At 32.0% G+C, this 18,696-nt stretch overlaps 1 protein-coding gene across 3 annotated transcripts in view; it reads left to right on the plus strand.

Annotated features, from left to right (window-relative positions):
• Positions 1 to 18,696, plus strand: part of LOC126763176 (uncharacterized) — a 255,148-nt gene extending 236,452 nt beyond the window's left edge. For all 3 annotated transcript variants that reach the window (XM_050480454.1, XM_050480455.1, XM_050480456.1), the window contains 5 exons: positions 8,733 to 8,877; positions 9,120 to 9,233; positions 9,455 to 9,613; positions 9,699 to 10,189; positions 11,322 to 18,696. In XM_050480454.1, coding sequence (XP_050336411.1) covers positions 8,733 to 8,877; positions 9,120 to 9,233; positions 9,455 to 9,613; positions 9,699 to 9,910 — 630 coding nt within the window. In that variant the 3' untranslated portion in view covers positions 9,911 to 10,189; positions 11,322 to 18,696. The remainder of the gene's footprint in view (positions 1 to 8,732; positions 8,878 to 9,119; positions 9,234 to 9,454; positions 9,614 to 9,698; positions 10,190 to 11,321) is intronic.

Here is an 18,696-nt window from a genome sequence, read left to right on the forward strand (position 1 = left end):
TTTTACAGATTTCAAAAAAGAGTGAGTATATCGAAAAATTGTTCAGACTTTTTTTGTAGAGCATTCAATTCTGTACAAGAATATGACTTTTTTATTCCTACAAACGAGAAAGTTCCAGAAAAAAAAATATTCGTAAAAAGTGGCAAAATCCCATGTAATTTCAATGGGAAATGTATCGTGTTTGGGGCAAGGTTTATTATGAAAATTAAGGGCTTTTTATGGTCTGATATTTTTTTTTAGATGGAAAACTAAAAGTTTAGGGGGCGTCTCGTCAAAAATAATCAATTTGGTAAATAACGGACACCCTAATGCATATTAAGGTGGATCAAAAAAAAATTTTTTTTTTTCGTTTGGTACTCTGAAAAATAGATTCCTAGACACCTCTAAGAAAGCCTATAAGTTTCATCATTCATAATAATTTTTTTTCATTGAGTTATAAAATTCATAAGAAATAAAAAAATTTCCCAAAAATAATCAAACTTTAACCGTTAATATCTTTTAAACGGTTGGGTTTACGAAAAACTCGTGGAGACCTTTTTTGTAGAACATTCAATTTCCTACAAAATCTAAGGAACAAGATTTTTTTTCAAGCAATTGGAAGCGAGATATAAATTTTTCTATCTAATAATAAGAAAAAATAAAAAAACTGTATGTAGGAGGACCTTCCCGTTACAATTAAAAACTCATATTTGGAGAGGCTTTCTTAGAGGTGTCTAGGAACCTATTTTTCCGAGTACCAAACGAAAAAAAAAATTTTTTTTTTTGAATCACTCTAATGTATATATATATGTATATATAAGTATATATGAATTTATAAGTATATATGTCTCTATATATGAGTATTGGCGCTTGTGTTAAATATATCATGTCTCACAATTTTCTGTGTCACTGCTCTTTATCGCTGTGAGTGCCCATATAAACAGCCATACATAGTTTATACATATGTACACTCACACATTCCCCACTCACTCACTTCTCCTTTTCTAATCTCCCGCCTGTTACTCGCTTAAAGCCATCGCCGCAGTTCACTGACATCAGCGCCACAGTGTGTGCCATAAAAAATGGCACATTTCTCTTTATATCGCCTGTCGCATTCCTATTTTACATACATATATATGTATGTGTGTTTGCTCTTCTGTAGCTGCTGATCCCCTTTATGGCTCTTATGACAGTCGCAGGCACGACCAGATTTTCTGATCCCAATTTGGCCCCTTTCATCTACTTGTCTGCGCTCGCAATTTCATTTAATACATGCTCTTTTTCCAGCAATTCTTCATTTTTTGTTTTAGTTTATCATTTTTTCTCTTTTGTTTTTATGCGCTTGTTTTTTTTTTCCTTTTTTTAACGTTTTGCTAGCTTTATGATGCTCGATGTATTATTACTACCTTTTGGCGCTGGCCAAGTTATATGTGTGAGACGTTTTTTGGTTCAAGGTTTTACCCCAGTACTTAATGCGTCCACATTCGATTCAATTTCTTTTGCTATTGTTCGCGAGGAACAATGACAGAGGGAGGGAGAAAGAGAGCTAGATCAAGAGAGTAAGGTAGGAAGACTGCATTAGAGAGCAACAGATAGACAAACTGTACTTTTTCTTACATATTTTTGCATATTATGCTTGTTTGTGTGTGCTTGTACGTATAACAATTGTGTAGCCCAAGCTTGTAAGCGCCCATGATTGCGAAACCCCCATTGACATGATTTAAAATGCGAACCCATCCACAAGAATGTAATAAAACAGGAAGAAATGATACACACAGTAGTTATAAAAGTGAAAGTCGAGCGGGACGACGGGTGGCGAAACGTTGAAAATCAATTTGTAAATTTAAAACAGCATTTTAGGCTGACAAACGCATACAAGTTACTTCATTTAATTTTTTTCAGCCATACACACACCAACGCACTACGTGAACGTGTAGGGCAGCACGTGAGCAGTTTAATCTGTTGCGCTTAGCAGACAGATACGAGCAGCGGCGCTCGGAATTACAATTTACACGAGTTTACTCAAATACATACTCGTACACACACATTTGAGGTTAGCTGTGTAGGCAAATTGTGCAAGCAACACTAGTAGGACTCCGCAATTAGGGTCAAGCAAGCCGGAAATTTCATTATAAAATGTCTTTTCATGATTTTGCTTTGCTCTTTACTTATGCATTGTCTCTTATTTGTATTCAGTTTTGTTTACTGTCATGCGCTCAATTTGTTTTTTTTTGTGTTTTTAGTATAAACAGATCAATATTTACGCTAAGAATCGTAGAGCGTTGTGTATTTGCGCAAACATTGGACTTTTGTTGTGAAATTACCGTTAATTACAACTTGCATTGAAAGTTTATAATAGCAATTAATTAAGTTAACAATTTTTTATGAGAATAGCTGCTTTGAACTAGTTTCTACGCAGTTGTGGATTGAACATGAATAAAAGAAGAGAGCGAAGGAATTGCTTTAGAACAAAACAAAAGTGGAAAACAAAATTATTTAGTTATTATTTTCAATTTGCGTAAAACATTTGAAAGTATATAAATTATCAAAATCTGACAATATTATTCGTATTTTTAATACGAGGGCTGCTATATATATATACACTAAGTGTTGCCAGGTGCAATCTGACATTTCCATTGGAAAGTTTGACATTTTTTAGCATAACATCACTCAGAACGTTTTGTCATTTAATCGTGAATTGTTTTATTTACAGGGAATTAAAAAAATCATCTCGGCCAAAAAATGGAATTAACTCGTGAACATTTTGGAATTAACTCGTAAGAGTGCATCGATGAACTACAATCTTTGTATGGCTATGAAGCTCCATCCTATAGCACTGTGAAAAATTGGTACAACGAATTCAATCGTGGCCGACGCTCGCTCAAAGACGAATTCCGTGAAGGTCGTCCAAAAACAGCCGTTGTGCCAGAAAACATCGATGCCGTACGTGAACTGATAATGCAAGACCGTCATGTAACATACCTTCAGATAGAAGCATGCCTATGCATTTCTCCCACCAGCATACATTCGATATTGCATGAACACCTGGCCGTAAAAAAGTTTGTTCTCGTTGGATCCCGCACAATATGACAATCGCCCAAAAAAAGGCTCGTGTGGATTGATGTAAAGAAATGCTGGAAAAATACGATCGCGTTGCTTCAAAAGACGTTTATAAGATCGTCACAGGTGACGAATCATGGATCTATGCGTATGAGCCCGAAACAAAACAGCAATCGACCGTGTGGGTCTTCCAAGACGAGCCAAATCCAACGAAAGTTGTTCGTGGAAGAAGCACTTCGATGCAAATGGTCGCCTGTTTCTTCGGCAAAACTGGTCATGTGGCGACTGTTCCGCTTGAGCAACGTAGGACGGTCAATTCTGAGTGGTACACCGCCATTTGTTTGCCTGGAGTCTTCGGAGAAATTCGAAAAACGAACAAGAGAAGACGAATCATTGTGCACCATGACAATGCGAGCTCTCCCACATCGGCTCAAACCAGCGCCTTTTTGACCGGCCAAAACGTCGAATTGATGGGTCATCCGCCGTACAGCCCTGACTTGGCACCCAATGACTTCTTTTTATTCCCACACATCAAGAAAATAATGCGTGGTCAACGATTTTCGTCGCCAGAAGATGCTGTTGAAGCATTCAAAAACTATGTTTTGGAAGTGTCTCAATCGAGTGGAAAAAGTGCTTCGAAAATTGGTTTGAGCGCATGCAAAAGTGTATAAATCTTGATGGAGAATATTTTGAAAAACAATAAAACCATTTTCGTTGATAAATATTCCTATTTTCATTATTAGGCCAGAAATATATATAGCAGCCCTCGTAATAATTTTTATCATTTGAAAGAACATTCTTTGGCATTTATTTCCTGAAGATTATCTCTATCAAATGTTCGAGCATTTCGACTGTTAATTTGCAAATGACACGCGTGATGTTTTGCGCCAAAGTCTGAATCGAAGCGGGATTGTCTGCATACACTTACCGAAATGTTCTCTCTTGATGCGATGTGTGGGCTGTGGCGCCGTCTTTTTGAAACCATATTTTGCCGAGATCACGAGTTTAAATTTCAGGCATTAAATAATCGGTTATAACGGTCTTCATTGCCGGTTGCGTTCTCACCAGCATCATTTTTGAAGAAATATGGACCGATGATTCCACCGGCACACAAACCACAGCAAACCGTTGTTTCTCTGGATAAAATGAGGCAATTTTGCTTGTTTACATACTCACTAAGCCAGAAATGTGCCTCATCGCTGAACACAATTTGGCACGAAAATATTGGATCTTCTTGGAGGTTTTCAAGAGTCCATAGAGCAAATCGAAAATATTGGATCTTCTTGGAGGTTTTCAAGAGTCTATAGAGCAAATCGATGTCGCTTGGGAAGGTCATGCGGATTCAGTTCTTGCACATGCTGTATTTTGTACGTTTTCAATTTCAGATCTCAACGTAAAAAGCTCCAAGTCGTTCCATACGTCGGTCCGCGTTGCTGCGAACGGCGCCGAATCGACTATTCACGATCTGCGTACATTCTCAGCTACGGCTGCTATATTTTCCTCACTGCGTGCTGGACGTGGTCTATCGCATATTATTCAATAATTAATGTTGCGTCTCAAGGGGTGATGGTGTTGCGAATAATAAGCTCAGTAGGCCGATTATGTTGACCATAATTTGATCACAGCGCGCGAAACACATTCTTTACGGAATGCGAATTTTCGTAATAAAGTTGAGCTCTTTGTAAACATTAGTCAGGCAAAGTCTTTCCATGATGAAGTATATACAATACTGAACAAAAAACATGACAGTGACACCTTTAGGCATGGTCTGTCAAAAACAAAAATAGTTAACTTGGATCATTAAGCTGGTATATAAATTTCAATAAGTAGTCCGCTTTTCGAGTCCAAAGTAACTCTTAGTAATAAAGAATCGATCTTAAATTTTTTTTTAGGGATTCATATCGATTCGCAAAGGTCTTTAATCCCAGCAGTTAACCTCTGCTAAATTTTCATTTGTAGTTACTACAAATACTACTACCTATGAGCTTAGGTGTTTTAAGAAAATAAACATCGATACGGCTGCATAATGAGCCTGATATTTACATGCCGCTCAGGCCTAACCCTTGACTTGTATCATTTGGACGGAGCTGTATCTACTATACTAGTATCAAGAACCATGAGTTGAAACACAATAAAAAATGTATGTATGTGTTCGATCTAGTCTAACATTCGTAAGCCACTTTGACTGTTATAGTCATTATTTAAAACTTATTTATAATTTGGTTTATGATAGAAATACAAAAGAATTGGTACTGCAAAACCAACTTCACAGCTTTGGAAGGTATACGTAGTATATACATTATTTCGCACTCGGAAAAATAGGTTCCTAGACACCTCTAAGAAAGCCTCTCCAAACATGAGTTTTTAATTGTAACGGGAATGTCCTCCTACATACAGTTTTCTATTTTTTCTTATTATCAGATAGAAAAATTTATATCTCGCTTCCAACTACTTGAAAAAATATCTTGTTCCTTAGATTTTGTAGGAAATTGAATGCTCTACAAAAAAGGTCTATTATGATTTTTTCGTAAACCCAACCGTTTAAAAGATATTAACGGTTGAAGTTTGATTATTTTTGGGAAAATTTTTTATTTCTTATGAATTTTATAACTCAATGAAAAAAATCATTATGAATAAGGTTTTTGGAGAGGCTTTCTTAGAACCTATTTTTCCGAGTACGAAACGAAAAAAAATTTTTTTTTTTTTTGAATCACTCTAATATATAAGTCTATCTTCACAAAAAACTCTAACTGTAAATATAGTCTATAATTTTCTTCACTTTTCCGCATTGGTTTATATAAAGTCTTTCCATGATTAAGTGTAAAAATAAAACCATTATTTTTGCAATTGGTGGTCTCGAAAACGGCAGTGGTGAGCTGCCGCAAGCGATGACCAAGCCAAGAGTAACGATCAGGAAGAATTTACTATGTGTTTGGTAGCATTGGCAAAGAATCATCAACCATGGGCTGTTCTTCTACAACCAAGCTCGTAATTTACTTGTAACAATTGAACCGTCTGATGGAAGTTATCCAGAAGCGGCCGACTTGGGGCAATTATAAATAAATTGTGCTCCATCAAGACAGCTTCAGATCACGCACATTTATAGTGACTCATCAGAAGTACAGAAAGCTTGGTTGGGAGGTTATGTCTCGACCTTATAGGTCGAACCTACTACCAAGTTATTACTACCTATACATCTCTATGGCCAATGATTTTGCTGTGAAAAACTCGACTCAAGAAAAGTTTCAAAAAATTGACTGACCCAGTTTTTATTAAAAGAGACAAGCGTTTTTATGTGTAACATTTTGAAATTACTGAATTACTTTCAAAGTGACAACAGTTTATGGAACAGAGCTTATTTAACTTAAACTGGTTTAATCTAACTATGCTAAATTAAGCCTTCAATTTAATACAAACGTAATGGAGACCTTTTCACTAAACTTTATATATAAGAAAGTTCAAATAGCTCATAGCAAATTCAAAGCAAAACCAGCCCCAAACATATTTTTTAATCAGCTTAGGATGGAGTAAGGGCTTATTTAACTGGTAATCAATTTGCAAATAAATTTTTTTATTATTATGTCTGTATCGGTACATATTTATTTATTTATTATATGTAAAATAATTATTATTATACAGAATAAAAGGAGCACTAGCAGCCTCTGTAGCTCACAGCTTAATTATAAATGACTTAAATAATGAAGATGGAACCTTCCATGTAAGGATTATTGACAAGCAATATGTTTTTATGGACTAGAAATTATATTACAACTTAAATATACAAGGTGTGTTCCAAAGTAAACAGGAATTTAGCGCCTCCTGGCGCCGCCATCTACATGGTCTGTCGCAAAAGAAACAGAACTTTTTAAATATAACTGTTTCTGGTGGCGCCACCTATTGGTGGGTATATGAAATAAAAAGTTTGATTTCTTGTTGACATTTCGTAAAAATTTTAAGACAATTGGATAACTATAATCGATGTTATCGATCAAAAAGTGACAGCAGCTTTTGGTCATCGGTCGTAAAATGCATTTTGAACAAAGAGCAAATATTAAATTTTGTTTTAAACTTGGGAAAACGTTTACTGAAAAATTTCAAATGATGACAAAAGTTTATTAATGTACATGAGTGGTTTAAGCGATTCCAAGAAGGTCGTGAGGACCTCTGTGACGATCAGAAATCGGTCGTCTTCAGAAGTCAAAAATAAAGACAACGCTGATTTGTTTCTACGATTCCGAAGGTATTGTACACCGAGAGTTCGACCACAATACCGTTAGGCAGGGTCCTGGCGCCTGTTGCACGATAATGCGTCGTGTCATCGGTCGACGCTTGTCACTGATTTTTTGACAAAAAACTCCATATTAACCATTAATCACTCACCCTACTCACCTGATCTGGCACCCTGTGATTTTTACCTATTTGGAAAACTTCATTTCCCATGAAAGGACACTGGTTTCAGGACATTTCAGCTATCCAAAAGGCGACGACCGATATTCTCAAGAGCATTCCGAAAAATGACCTTAAACACTCATTTGAAATGCTAATTGACCGGGCTAAGCGCTGTATCGAAGCACAAGGAAACTACTTTGAATAAAAAAATATAACTTCTGAAAAATAAAAATTTTTTGTTGTTTTTTTAACAGTCCTGTTTCTTTTGCGACAGACCTTGTATATGTCGACTGGTGCGTTAGAATCTGCTAGCTGAGAATTTCATGACATTTCATCGATTGGAAGTGAAGTTATTGCGTTTTAAGTGTCAGTATGTTTGTGTTATCGGTGCGAAAATGAACTTCGAACAAAGAGCCAATATTAAATTTTGTTTTAAAATTGGTAAAACTTTTACCAAAACGTTTCAACGTGAAGATACAAATGACGATCAATATGTGGGCCAATCATAAGCCTTGATCACCGGAAATTCCATCGAAATTGTGCGTGAATTCATCAAAAATCAGCCGAAATCATCATTGAAATTCATGGAAATGGAATTGAACATCTCCAAAACATCGATTTATCGCATTTTGACCGCACATTTGGGCTTACGAAAGGTGTGTGCACGGTTTGTTCCGCACAAATTGACTGACGACCAAAATGGGAATGCGTTATTGACGTATGACCAAGCCGAAGGCGAACAAAGGTCTTTATGTTTTGGCAACGGCCTGATGGTGGATAAGCAGGTTATTTGCCCTCCATGTTGCAGATGATGTAGTGGTGTTGCGCATTATTCCAAGCATTAATTTATGGCTTTTTGTTTTGAAGCGATTAGTCGAAAACAAGCAATGGTTGTTATATCGGTACATAATCATCATGAAATTTCCTAGTAACTAATTAACTTCAAACTTCGCTTTAAATCAGTTACGTAAAATAAAACAGCAATTGGGACATATTTCCTATTTTATTTATTATATTCGACTCTACTGCCTTGGGCATTGAGTACCTATGGTATAGTTTAAATGCATTAGATACTAAGATAAAAGACTACGTCTAAAATTTAATTAACGCGACTTAGTATAGATATAATTTTTTGTATATGCCACGTCAGATTTTTCATAAATCTCTTAAACTATGAATAACAGCTTCATTACTTTAATTTATTATATTACGCCACTTTCGAGTTCCTTTTACTCATTTTACTATGGATAATCTGTTAAAGCACACAATTTTTTCAATTTTTTTTCATTTTCTTGCGCTTTCAGGTTGATATCTCCTGCCGCAATACCAAACAAACGGTCAGCTCTATATTGACACGCACAAACTTTGTCACACTCAAATATGTCACCGACAATTGGGGTACAGATGCGAATGGTTTCAAGCTGGTCATAACATCGGTGAAGGATCCAAGTGAGTACATACCTATGCTTAGGCAACTTTTCAACGCAGACACTTAAAAGTTAAGCAAGTTTAAGAATGCAGTTTTAAATTAACTCGCAAAACTTGCTAATTGACTTTAAAGTTGAAGGGGCAAACACTTTTCTTATTATAAACTGAACTTGATGCAAATTTCTCAGCTTATTTACTAACGAATTTCTCTCTTTTCTATTTTCATTATATTTTGCGCTGTTTTTGCTTATGCAAATGAAAAGAACACACCTGCAATGATTTCACCTGTGCAGCGCGTGAGTTTTGCATAAGTCCGGATTTACTCTGCGATGGCATTAATCATTGTGGTGACAATTCTGATGAATCGGTGTGCCAAAGTAAGTATGAAATCAACACTGTGCGGGTGTGTTAGAAAAATAAGTTAGCTTCCTAATAATATATATAAGCTTTTACAATAATTTAGTCAGCATACTTGGGAAATTGAAATACTTGTATTTAAATGAGCAACAGCGTTACCTTTTGAATTTTACGAAGTTCAGTTATAGTCGTGCGAATGTAAGATCGTATTATAACAGCATTTCTATCCGCATAATTTCAGGCGAAACAGCTGCTACGGTCTTCGGTGTCGACATGACCTGGTTCGTGCTGATCGTGGTTGGAATAGTGCTGGTCTTAAGCGCCGTTATTGTCGGTATTTCGATATGCGTTTGCAGACGGCAGGAAGAGTCAAATCTCAACCAGAATACCGCAATACAAAGTAAGCACACTCATAGCATTTATGGTATACACTCGAAAGTATGTAGTACCGAAATAATATTTTATATATTATAACTCACCTTTAGTGCATCACACCGCCGAAACGAATGGCTCATCGAAGCATTTACATTATCATCATGGCGGCACATTGTCGCGCGAACACACACAACTGCCCCCGACGTCGGGAAACTGGCATCACCCTGCGGGACCTTACGGGTACCACCGCATTCTACGCAACTTATCGAAGATGGCCACCAAAGTCCGTCCCATTTGGTGCTTAGCAAATTCCGTCAATTAGGTCAAGATCTTTCACATACAAATCCGGCCGCTGCCGCCGCCGCCGCTACGGCGGGACTCAATCAAACGAACATTTCAGTAGCTAATCAAAATGCCGCCGCCGCCGCAGCGGCTGCTGCAGCTGTTGGTGCTGCACAGAAGGATGAATGGTTCGTTTAGGTAGAGACCGAGGTTCGAGGCTGAGCAAAAGCTTAAGTGAAGGGATCAATTAGACTACAGGAAAATGTTTTACTTAACAATTTTTTAATTGAAACAAGGATTTTGCATGGCATTAAATGAAGTAAGTACGTTTGAGCATACAAAATATTAGATCTTAAAACAGTTTGAGCTTTGGAAAGTGAAAGCTTCATTTATAGATTTTCCTCCCAAAATATGTTTTCGGCAAATTATTTTAAAAATCTGTATTAAAAAATATATATTATTTTATAATAAAAAGCAGAATAAATTTAATTGACAGAATATACTAAAATTTAAATACATTTTGAAATTTCAGAAGTTTTTGTTTGCGAACCAATGAAAGTTCGAAATTGGAACTTCTTTTATTAGTTTAAAGCTTTTCAAAACAAACTATTTTGATTTAGAAGCTTGTTTATACGCAGTAGTTTAAAGCGATTTCGGGGTAATATAATTAGATGAGGTTATTTTAAAGCTTTCATAGATGAAAGTTCCTTCACATAAGAAGTTCAGAAAAAATATTATAAAAAAAGAAGACGGATCGAATAGCCTAGTATCTATTGCCAGCACAACAAGCGTTAAGCCAAAATTAAAAAATCGAATGTTATTTGAAAAGTCAGAAGAGTTTAAGCTATATGAAAATTATATTTAGTTTACATAATTTAACAAAAAAACTCTTTTAGCCTTTACAAATTCATAAATCTTCTATTAAGAGCTTTCGAAAAATTACTTTATTATATTTATTATAATTAATTATACTGAATCCGAAAATCAAAAGAATAATTAAATTATAAAGCTCTATTAAAAACTTTAGCAAAATAACAAAGATAGAATTCGAAAAACATTAGCACTAGCAAGGTTATAATATTTAATTGAATGATCTACTAAAAACACTTGAGCTTTCACAAAATCATAAAAGCTCTATTAAGAGCTTTCACAAAATAGTAATCAATTAATACCAAAAAAAAACAAAATATTTCAAAAACATTATATTTAATTTGAATAACTTATTAAAAGCACTTGACGTTTCACAAAATCATAAAAGCTCTATTAAGAGCTTTCACAGAATTGTAATCTATTGATACCAAAAACAAAATATTTAAAAAATAATTTTATTTAAGTTGAATAATATATTAAAAGCACTTTAAGCTTGCACTAAAGTCTGTAAGCCTTCTCGAAAGCTTTTCATTTGAGAAATATTTTTTCACTAAACGTTCTTCAACTTTTCTTCATTACAGGACTGTACAAAATTTAACAACAACAAATTTAGTGGACATCTACGCGCAGGGTGATCGTTAAGAGATTTATAGTACCCAAATCTCTTGGCGTTGAGCACGAAAATTCTCAGCATGTATTTTGCAAAAGCATGACAGAATTTTTTTTGTCGGATAATCAACGCAACTTGTATATAAATTATAAATAAATAATTAATTTAATTTAATGTAATTGTAATTGATTGAAATTGAAGGAAATTATTTTTAATGATTAATGATTACAGATATTATAATGTGTAACAGTAAAAATATTAGCAAAAAATGTGTAATAACAAATATAGAAAACACTTAAGTAAAAAAGATTTGTAATTTTAAGCCTAAAATATAAAATTGTAACAAAAAGTAAAAAATCTTACGGTAAATAGCTAAGCAGTTAGTGTTAGCCTAAGGTATGTATGCTCCTTTTTTTACAACCAACCATTGAATTAAGCGAGTAAACAAAATAATGAAATTTATAAAGAGAAAATGTAAAATTTTTTGAAATAGAACTTCTTTTATATTAAGATTTTAATAGAAAGAAACTTACATATATATTTGAAATACAAGTTTAAATATAAATGATTTTACCAGCTTAAATCAATAAAGAGTAATAGATGATTTCTCACTTCAATTACTTTTCTTGCATTTTTATCTTTCTTTTCCTTCAATGCTTTGTTAACAACATAACTATTACTGTAAAGAGTAGAGTAAAAAAGAAAAATACTGATAACGAGTTTTCACAAAATATTTGGTAGCTTTTGTGGATTGATGTCTGCGATAATCACTACAAATAAAAATTTCTCTGTACTCAAATTTTAAAGCTTTCATATATTTTATTTGAAAGCTGTTAAAAAAGTTGTTTATAACTCAAAGTTTATATATTCTAGCATGCGAAATGATGAGCTTTCGTTTGTTCCCATTTATACAAGTTGGAATTATGAAAGCTTTCAACAACAAAAGCTCACTTCTAGAAGCTTTCGTAAAGATGAACTTACACTGTTTCAAATTTGGAGAATTTGAAATTCTGAAAGCTTTTAATTTCAAAACTCGCTTAGCGTTTTATATAAAGCAGTTGAAACTCATAAAAGCTGCTAAATACATGGAAACCGTTACGCCAAGAACATAATGTGAATCTAAAAGGCATCAAAACTCAAAGGAAACTGTTAAAATGAGGCAACAAAAACTGTAGAACTGCAACGCCTAGTAATAGGCAATATTCCAATACAAATGTATCCAATAGTATTACAAGTCAATGTCAACGGCAATGACATACCTAAAAAGTTACTTCCAAAATGGGAAATTAAAGTTTTTAGACGTAAAACAAAAGGAAAAAAATACAACAAAAATTCAAAACTGTAAAATAAACGCACTTTGTGTGCATAAAGCAGGGCAGTGCAATAATTAATTAAAGCGAGGTCGTAAAATACAGTTTGATTTTAATAAACTAAATCGATTATAATAAACAAAATCTTAGCGAGAAAAATTCCATAACAGCTATTAGTTATTTTGAAAAAAATATATTAAATTAAATAGTGCAAAACTCAAAAATCCATTAACAGTAGTAAAATAATGAGAAACTAAAGCCATATAAAGCAAGAAACCAGAACTCAATTAAATATAATAATGAAAAACAACAACAACAAACAAGGGATGTAAATAGTTGACAATACAGCATATTATAAATCGCAAAAATAACACTTACTTAAAAATACATAATACTATTAAAGGATAATTGATGATATTGAAAAGCAGTTACAAAAACAAAATTATTAGAAGGCAGTCATTGAGAATTTTAAAAATTTTGGTTATAGAACATTGAATTCATTCAAGCATTCATAATTTGTTCAAAGATGCCTAATTAGTTCATAGCTCATCAACTTGAAACTTTAAAGGCATGATTTTTTCTTTCTTAGACAAAAATCGTTTAATGAAAATAATATTTTGTAAAGTCACTTCAAGCCATGATTAAACATCACATAATGAGTAGAGCTGAAATTTCACAATTCATGAAAAATAACATAAAATGATGAATTATAAGAGATTTTGCGATTCTAACACATCATATCATAAAACATCAAAACATCACGTGATACAACAGCGCATGCTTAAAAATCATAAGCAGAAAGTTATAAAAAAGAAAAAAAGAAAAAGGGCTAATAGTGCAACATCGCTTGAAAAAATCACGTTTTCCGTCAGTCACCAACAAATATCACAAGATTCGTAGGAGCGTCACTGAGTTGCATTTAAAGTAGGAAAGTTCGTATTTTTTTGAATACTACATATAAACTCGGCATTTTTATAGCTTTTGAGATTTCAATACATCACATCATGAGATATCACTTGATCAGACATCGTATGATGATCACATCTTTATATAATTTTTTAGCTTTTGAGATTTCAATACATCACATCATGAGACATCACTTGATCAGACATCGTATTATGATCACATCTTTATATAATTTTTTAGCTTTTGAGATTTCAATACATCACATCATGAGATATCACTTGATCAGACATCGTATGATGATCACATCTTCCTCAGATTTTTAAAATTTTTTTAACACATCTGCCATAATTTTCATAAAAATCACTTAATATGACAACACTTCAAAAAATATAGCTAGATGTAGTAAGATATCAAATATCATACGGTTATGAGAAAAATTTCGATTTTGATGATTTTATGATCACACATTTATACATACTATGCTCAAGAATCGCGCGATCAGGAATCACATGCATACACATCATGTGAAAATAAAAATTATAAAGATTTAGCAAATCAAATGATATTATCTTTCATACAAAACGTCATACCATTTAGTAACATCAACACAATTCCGCAGCTCGTGGCAGCTTAAATTGGCGCCAAATTGTCATATATATAAAATATATATTTTAATATGTTGTTATTATAGGTTAGAACCATTATACCAAGCAAAACATTATTTTTTTATAAATATTTCAAAATTGTCATCACGTGATAAAAATATGACATCACATGCAACAAATTCTGCAAGTGTGATAGGCATTTTTCCTACCGCTGCTCACATTTAAACAATTCTAGCTCATTATTGTACCATATTGTTTGCACTAGCAACTCTAATCATATCACGTCACACTATAGTCACATCACCTGTATATCAATATCACTTATTATATACGGACATATATCCAGATATATAAAAAGCATTAACAACATATCATTTTCATTTTTCATTGTCATGTTATGATATGTCATATCAGCAATAAAATTTTTTTCACAAAAAAAACAAAACTGCTCGTCACATCACTTGCATATTCAAAGCGTTCCACAACAATTTAGAAAATAATCACTACAAACGCCAAAAATCATTAAAAAATAAAATCATCAAAAATATTTATAAACTAACAATATCGTACATACCGTTACCACATACGACAACTTCAACTCCAACACATTACTAACTCCGCAGCGAACCAATCATACTAAGTACGAGCAAATCAAGTCCAATCAGTCACGTCAACACCACTAAAATAAGCAAAGGGAAATATGAGACACAAAAGACAATACGAATTCTGTTTTAATTTTTGATTTTATACAAGAAAGCGTAAGCAAAATAAAGAAATTTAAAAATTGTTCTGAGAACGAGATAAACTAGACAAATGATGTGGCCACATACAAAGAAATATACATATATGTATAATAACTAAAATAAACTAAAAAACGCGCTCTCCAAAACAAGCGAAATAAAAAATTCCACACTAAACTATTTTCTACTAAGAACTTATATAATTACTAAACAATATGCATACAAATATTTTAAATAAAAAATAATTAAAAACTCATAAAAGAGAGTAGTTGAAAATAAACTTGATGAAAATCCAAAAAAATATACTGGCTAAAGCTTGAAATTAAAGAAAATATTATAAAAGTATTATTAACTAAAAGCAAAAACAATAAAGTTGCCACTTAGGCGCAAAAGAATATTCAAACAAACATACAAATGAATCAACTCAAATTTTTTGCGATTAAAGCTTAAACGTTAGTACTTCCCGCCGTTTGAACATTTTTTGTAAAAAACAAAAACATAATTAAAATACAAAAAATATATTTCAAGTGAATTTACCTACCAAAAATAAACACTCAAATAACAGTACATAGCGTTAGTTGAGAAGGCGCACACATTTGAAAAACTTTCTTTAACTATTTAGATTTTTTTCGGTAATTTAGATGACTTACAACATAAAATTTATTAAAAGTAATATAAAGAAAAATAAAATAATATAAACTAAAAAGCTATTATTACAAAAACAAAATTAAAAAATAACAAATAAGTGGCAGCTTGCGCCAACAAACAGCACTTTAAAGCTGTGGTTGACTGTAATGTTGAGTTTTGTGTGATGTGACGAAGAATTCTAAACAAACCTAGCTGACTTTTTTACAACAAATGCACTAAAGTGAGGTTAAGGTGTTTTGCTTGTTTCGGTATACTAAATACGAAACTGCTGCTTGCACAAAAATGTGGCAAAAACAAAATTAGGCAACAAATGGACAATATTGAAATGAGTTATTTACAAGTTTAAGCAAGTTTCTGTCGAACTTTTTGACAGCTGTCAGTGATTTGTCAATTTTCAGACTTCAATAAAATATATATATAATACTTGTAGGTATTGACAGCTGTCATAGCATATTAATTAAAGTTTACAAATTTCAAATTCTAAATGTCAATTTCTTTCAAACTTAAAATCAGTTAAGTATGAGCTTTCATAAAAGCGCAATATCAGTTGGATGTCAATTTTAAGTGTAATTATAAAATAAATAAAAATAATAAAATTTATGCCTAAGAAGGAATGAGTGAAAGAAGCTGGAAAGGTGTGAGATTTGAGTTGCAATTTTCGAAAGTTAAAAGCAAAACAAGAAAGTTAAAAATTATAAAATCAATAAAACAAATTTTAAATGATTTTTCACTGTATTTAGAAAACAGTTTTAAATATGATATATACTTAGTATTTTATACATAATTTTAAAATTTTTTTCACAATTCCAAACAATACTGATATTCTATAACACTAATTTGTGAAAGTCATTTTTACTAATTTTGGCTCAAAGTAGTGGATTTAAACGCTAAAAATTAATTTAAATACATTTTTTAACCAAACATTTATTGAAAAAAGCTTAAATTTCGTTTAAGCTTTGTTTTTTATTAAAATGTTATGAAAAAAGTTTAAAATTAAATAAATTTTAAATAAAAAAGTATTTAGAAACAGCATCTCAAAAAAATGTGTCTCAAAAATTAGTAAAAGTACAGAATTAATTACTAAATATTTGTTGTATAAAATGTCACAATTTTAGCCAACTACTGTTTAAAAATGTGGGAAAAAATTTAAAAAAGTAATTAGTCAAATAAAATATAAATTTATTAGCATAAATTTGGCAGTGAAACCCAAAACAAATACAAATAGTAAAACAACCGTCAACAGCAACAACATTAGCGCATTAAAAAATACATCTGGTAACGCTTAAGCGTGGTAGAACAAACTAGAGCAAGGCCGCTACTAAGAAAACTAATGTCATACATACTTTGATGAATATGGAAAGGTTTAGAATGTCTTGAAAAATAGGTTATTTCTGCTAGTTTAAATAAAAATTTCTTGGAAGAAAATGCATAAAAATAAATATTAAATTTGAAAATGTTTACTTTAATTGAGGTGATGCCTTGCTCTTAAAAAATGTTTTATTTTTACAATTTTAGTTTTTACTTTTACAAACTACTACTTACTACTTTTTATAAGTGTTGACTGTATAAAAAACACTGCTACTTTTTTTGGCAATACTGTCAAAGCTTTAGTATGACATTGAAAACTCAGTATAATGTTGAAGTGTGGTAACAGTAAGGGAAAGTGTGACTTTTAGACGTTCTTGGAAATTTTCAAAGCGTATAATTTTTGTAAACTAAAAATTTTTGAATTTCCAACTTTTAAAATTAAAAGTTATTTGAGCTAGTTTTTTTTTAATTTAATTTTAATGAAATTTTTTTTAATCGAGGTGAATATAAAGTATGAGCTAACAATTCGCTTTGATTACTAATTTTCAGCCACGGACTCTTTTAAATAAAATTTTTGCTTGTAAACTACAATAAATGTACTAATGCAGAGAAAGAAATATAAAGAATACATTTTAAAATATATATACATATATAAATATCACTACCGACAAAAAAGCATTTCGTGTACTCGTCTCTCAAATGTATGTATGTTTAGACAAATGATTAGGCAAAATTGGACAAAAAATATTATTAAAAATTCAAAACATAATCAAGAAATTTAAAAAAGGTATGGCAATGCTGGTAGTAGATTAGAAGCGTACAATTGAACAAGTGAAACAGCAAAAGCAAGTAAAAGCTTATGATGGCATGTGGAACAAGTGGAACAGCTGGTAAACGTCAAATGATTGACAGCAAATAGCAGTTAGAAAATTAACTAAACTGTTTAGAAACTAAACTGCATTAGCAACAAAATAGTAAAGTTAAAAAATTAAAATTACAAAACAAAAATAAGCTACAATTTACAGGCATGTAGCTTAATTTGAACAAAATGTATTTGCAAACAAGAATGGTGATGTAAAATTTGCTGAAAAAAGGCGAGCAATTGCATTTATATTTTTAATTAATAACTATGTTACATTTTTTATGAAAAACTAACCAATACAAATGCAACTTGCATTAGTTTAAATTAAAACGTTAATTTATAACAATTTGAGAAACTTAGTAAAAAAAAACTAAACAATTTTCTTAAATGCAATTAATTTAAAGTGAAAAAATAATATTATTTAAAATAATAATGAGTAAAATAATTGAGAAAAATATCATTAAAAAGAAAACTGCGTAGAAATTTTAGACATTGTTGCACAAAACAATGTTATAGGCGGGGCAAAAGCGGCAAAAGCAAAGCAACTACACAGGCACATACAGCAAATAAAGAAACAATTAATTATAAATGTGTAAGTTTGTAGTGTTAGTACACGTAACAGCATATTTGATAGGTTATAAGCAGAACGCAGGAAGGCATGCTAGTTGATTGGACAATTTGTGCGCGCTAGTGTAGTTGAATATAAGAGACATAGTAGAAAAAGCAGTGCGCGCACAAACAATCGAAACAGTTAGTAGTTGGCAAGGGACAAGCACTGATATCGAAAACGAAAATTATTAGGCAAACACAGCATAACAAGAAAAAATAATCAATCAACTGTTAATTTTAAACAATTGTACGTGCATTTAACAGTGCAGGCAAGTTAAGGAATTTGTATAGTGTGCGGGCTAAATATAATTAAATACGATGGTATGCATACGGTTGATAATTAAATAAAAATAATAAT

Source organism: Bactrocera neohumeralis, chromosome 6 (assembly GCF_024586455.1).
Source record: "Bactrocera neohumeralis isolate Rockhampton chromosome 6, APGP_CSIRO_Bneo_wtdbg2-racon-allhic-juicebox.fasta_v2, whole genome shotgun sequence".
Lineage (NCBI taxonomy): Eukaryota > Metazoa > Arthropoda > Insecta > Diptera > Tephritidae > Bactrocera > Bactrocera neohumeralis.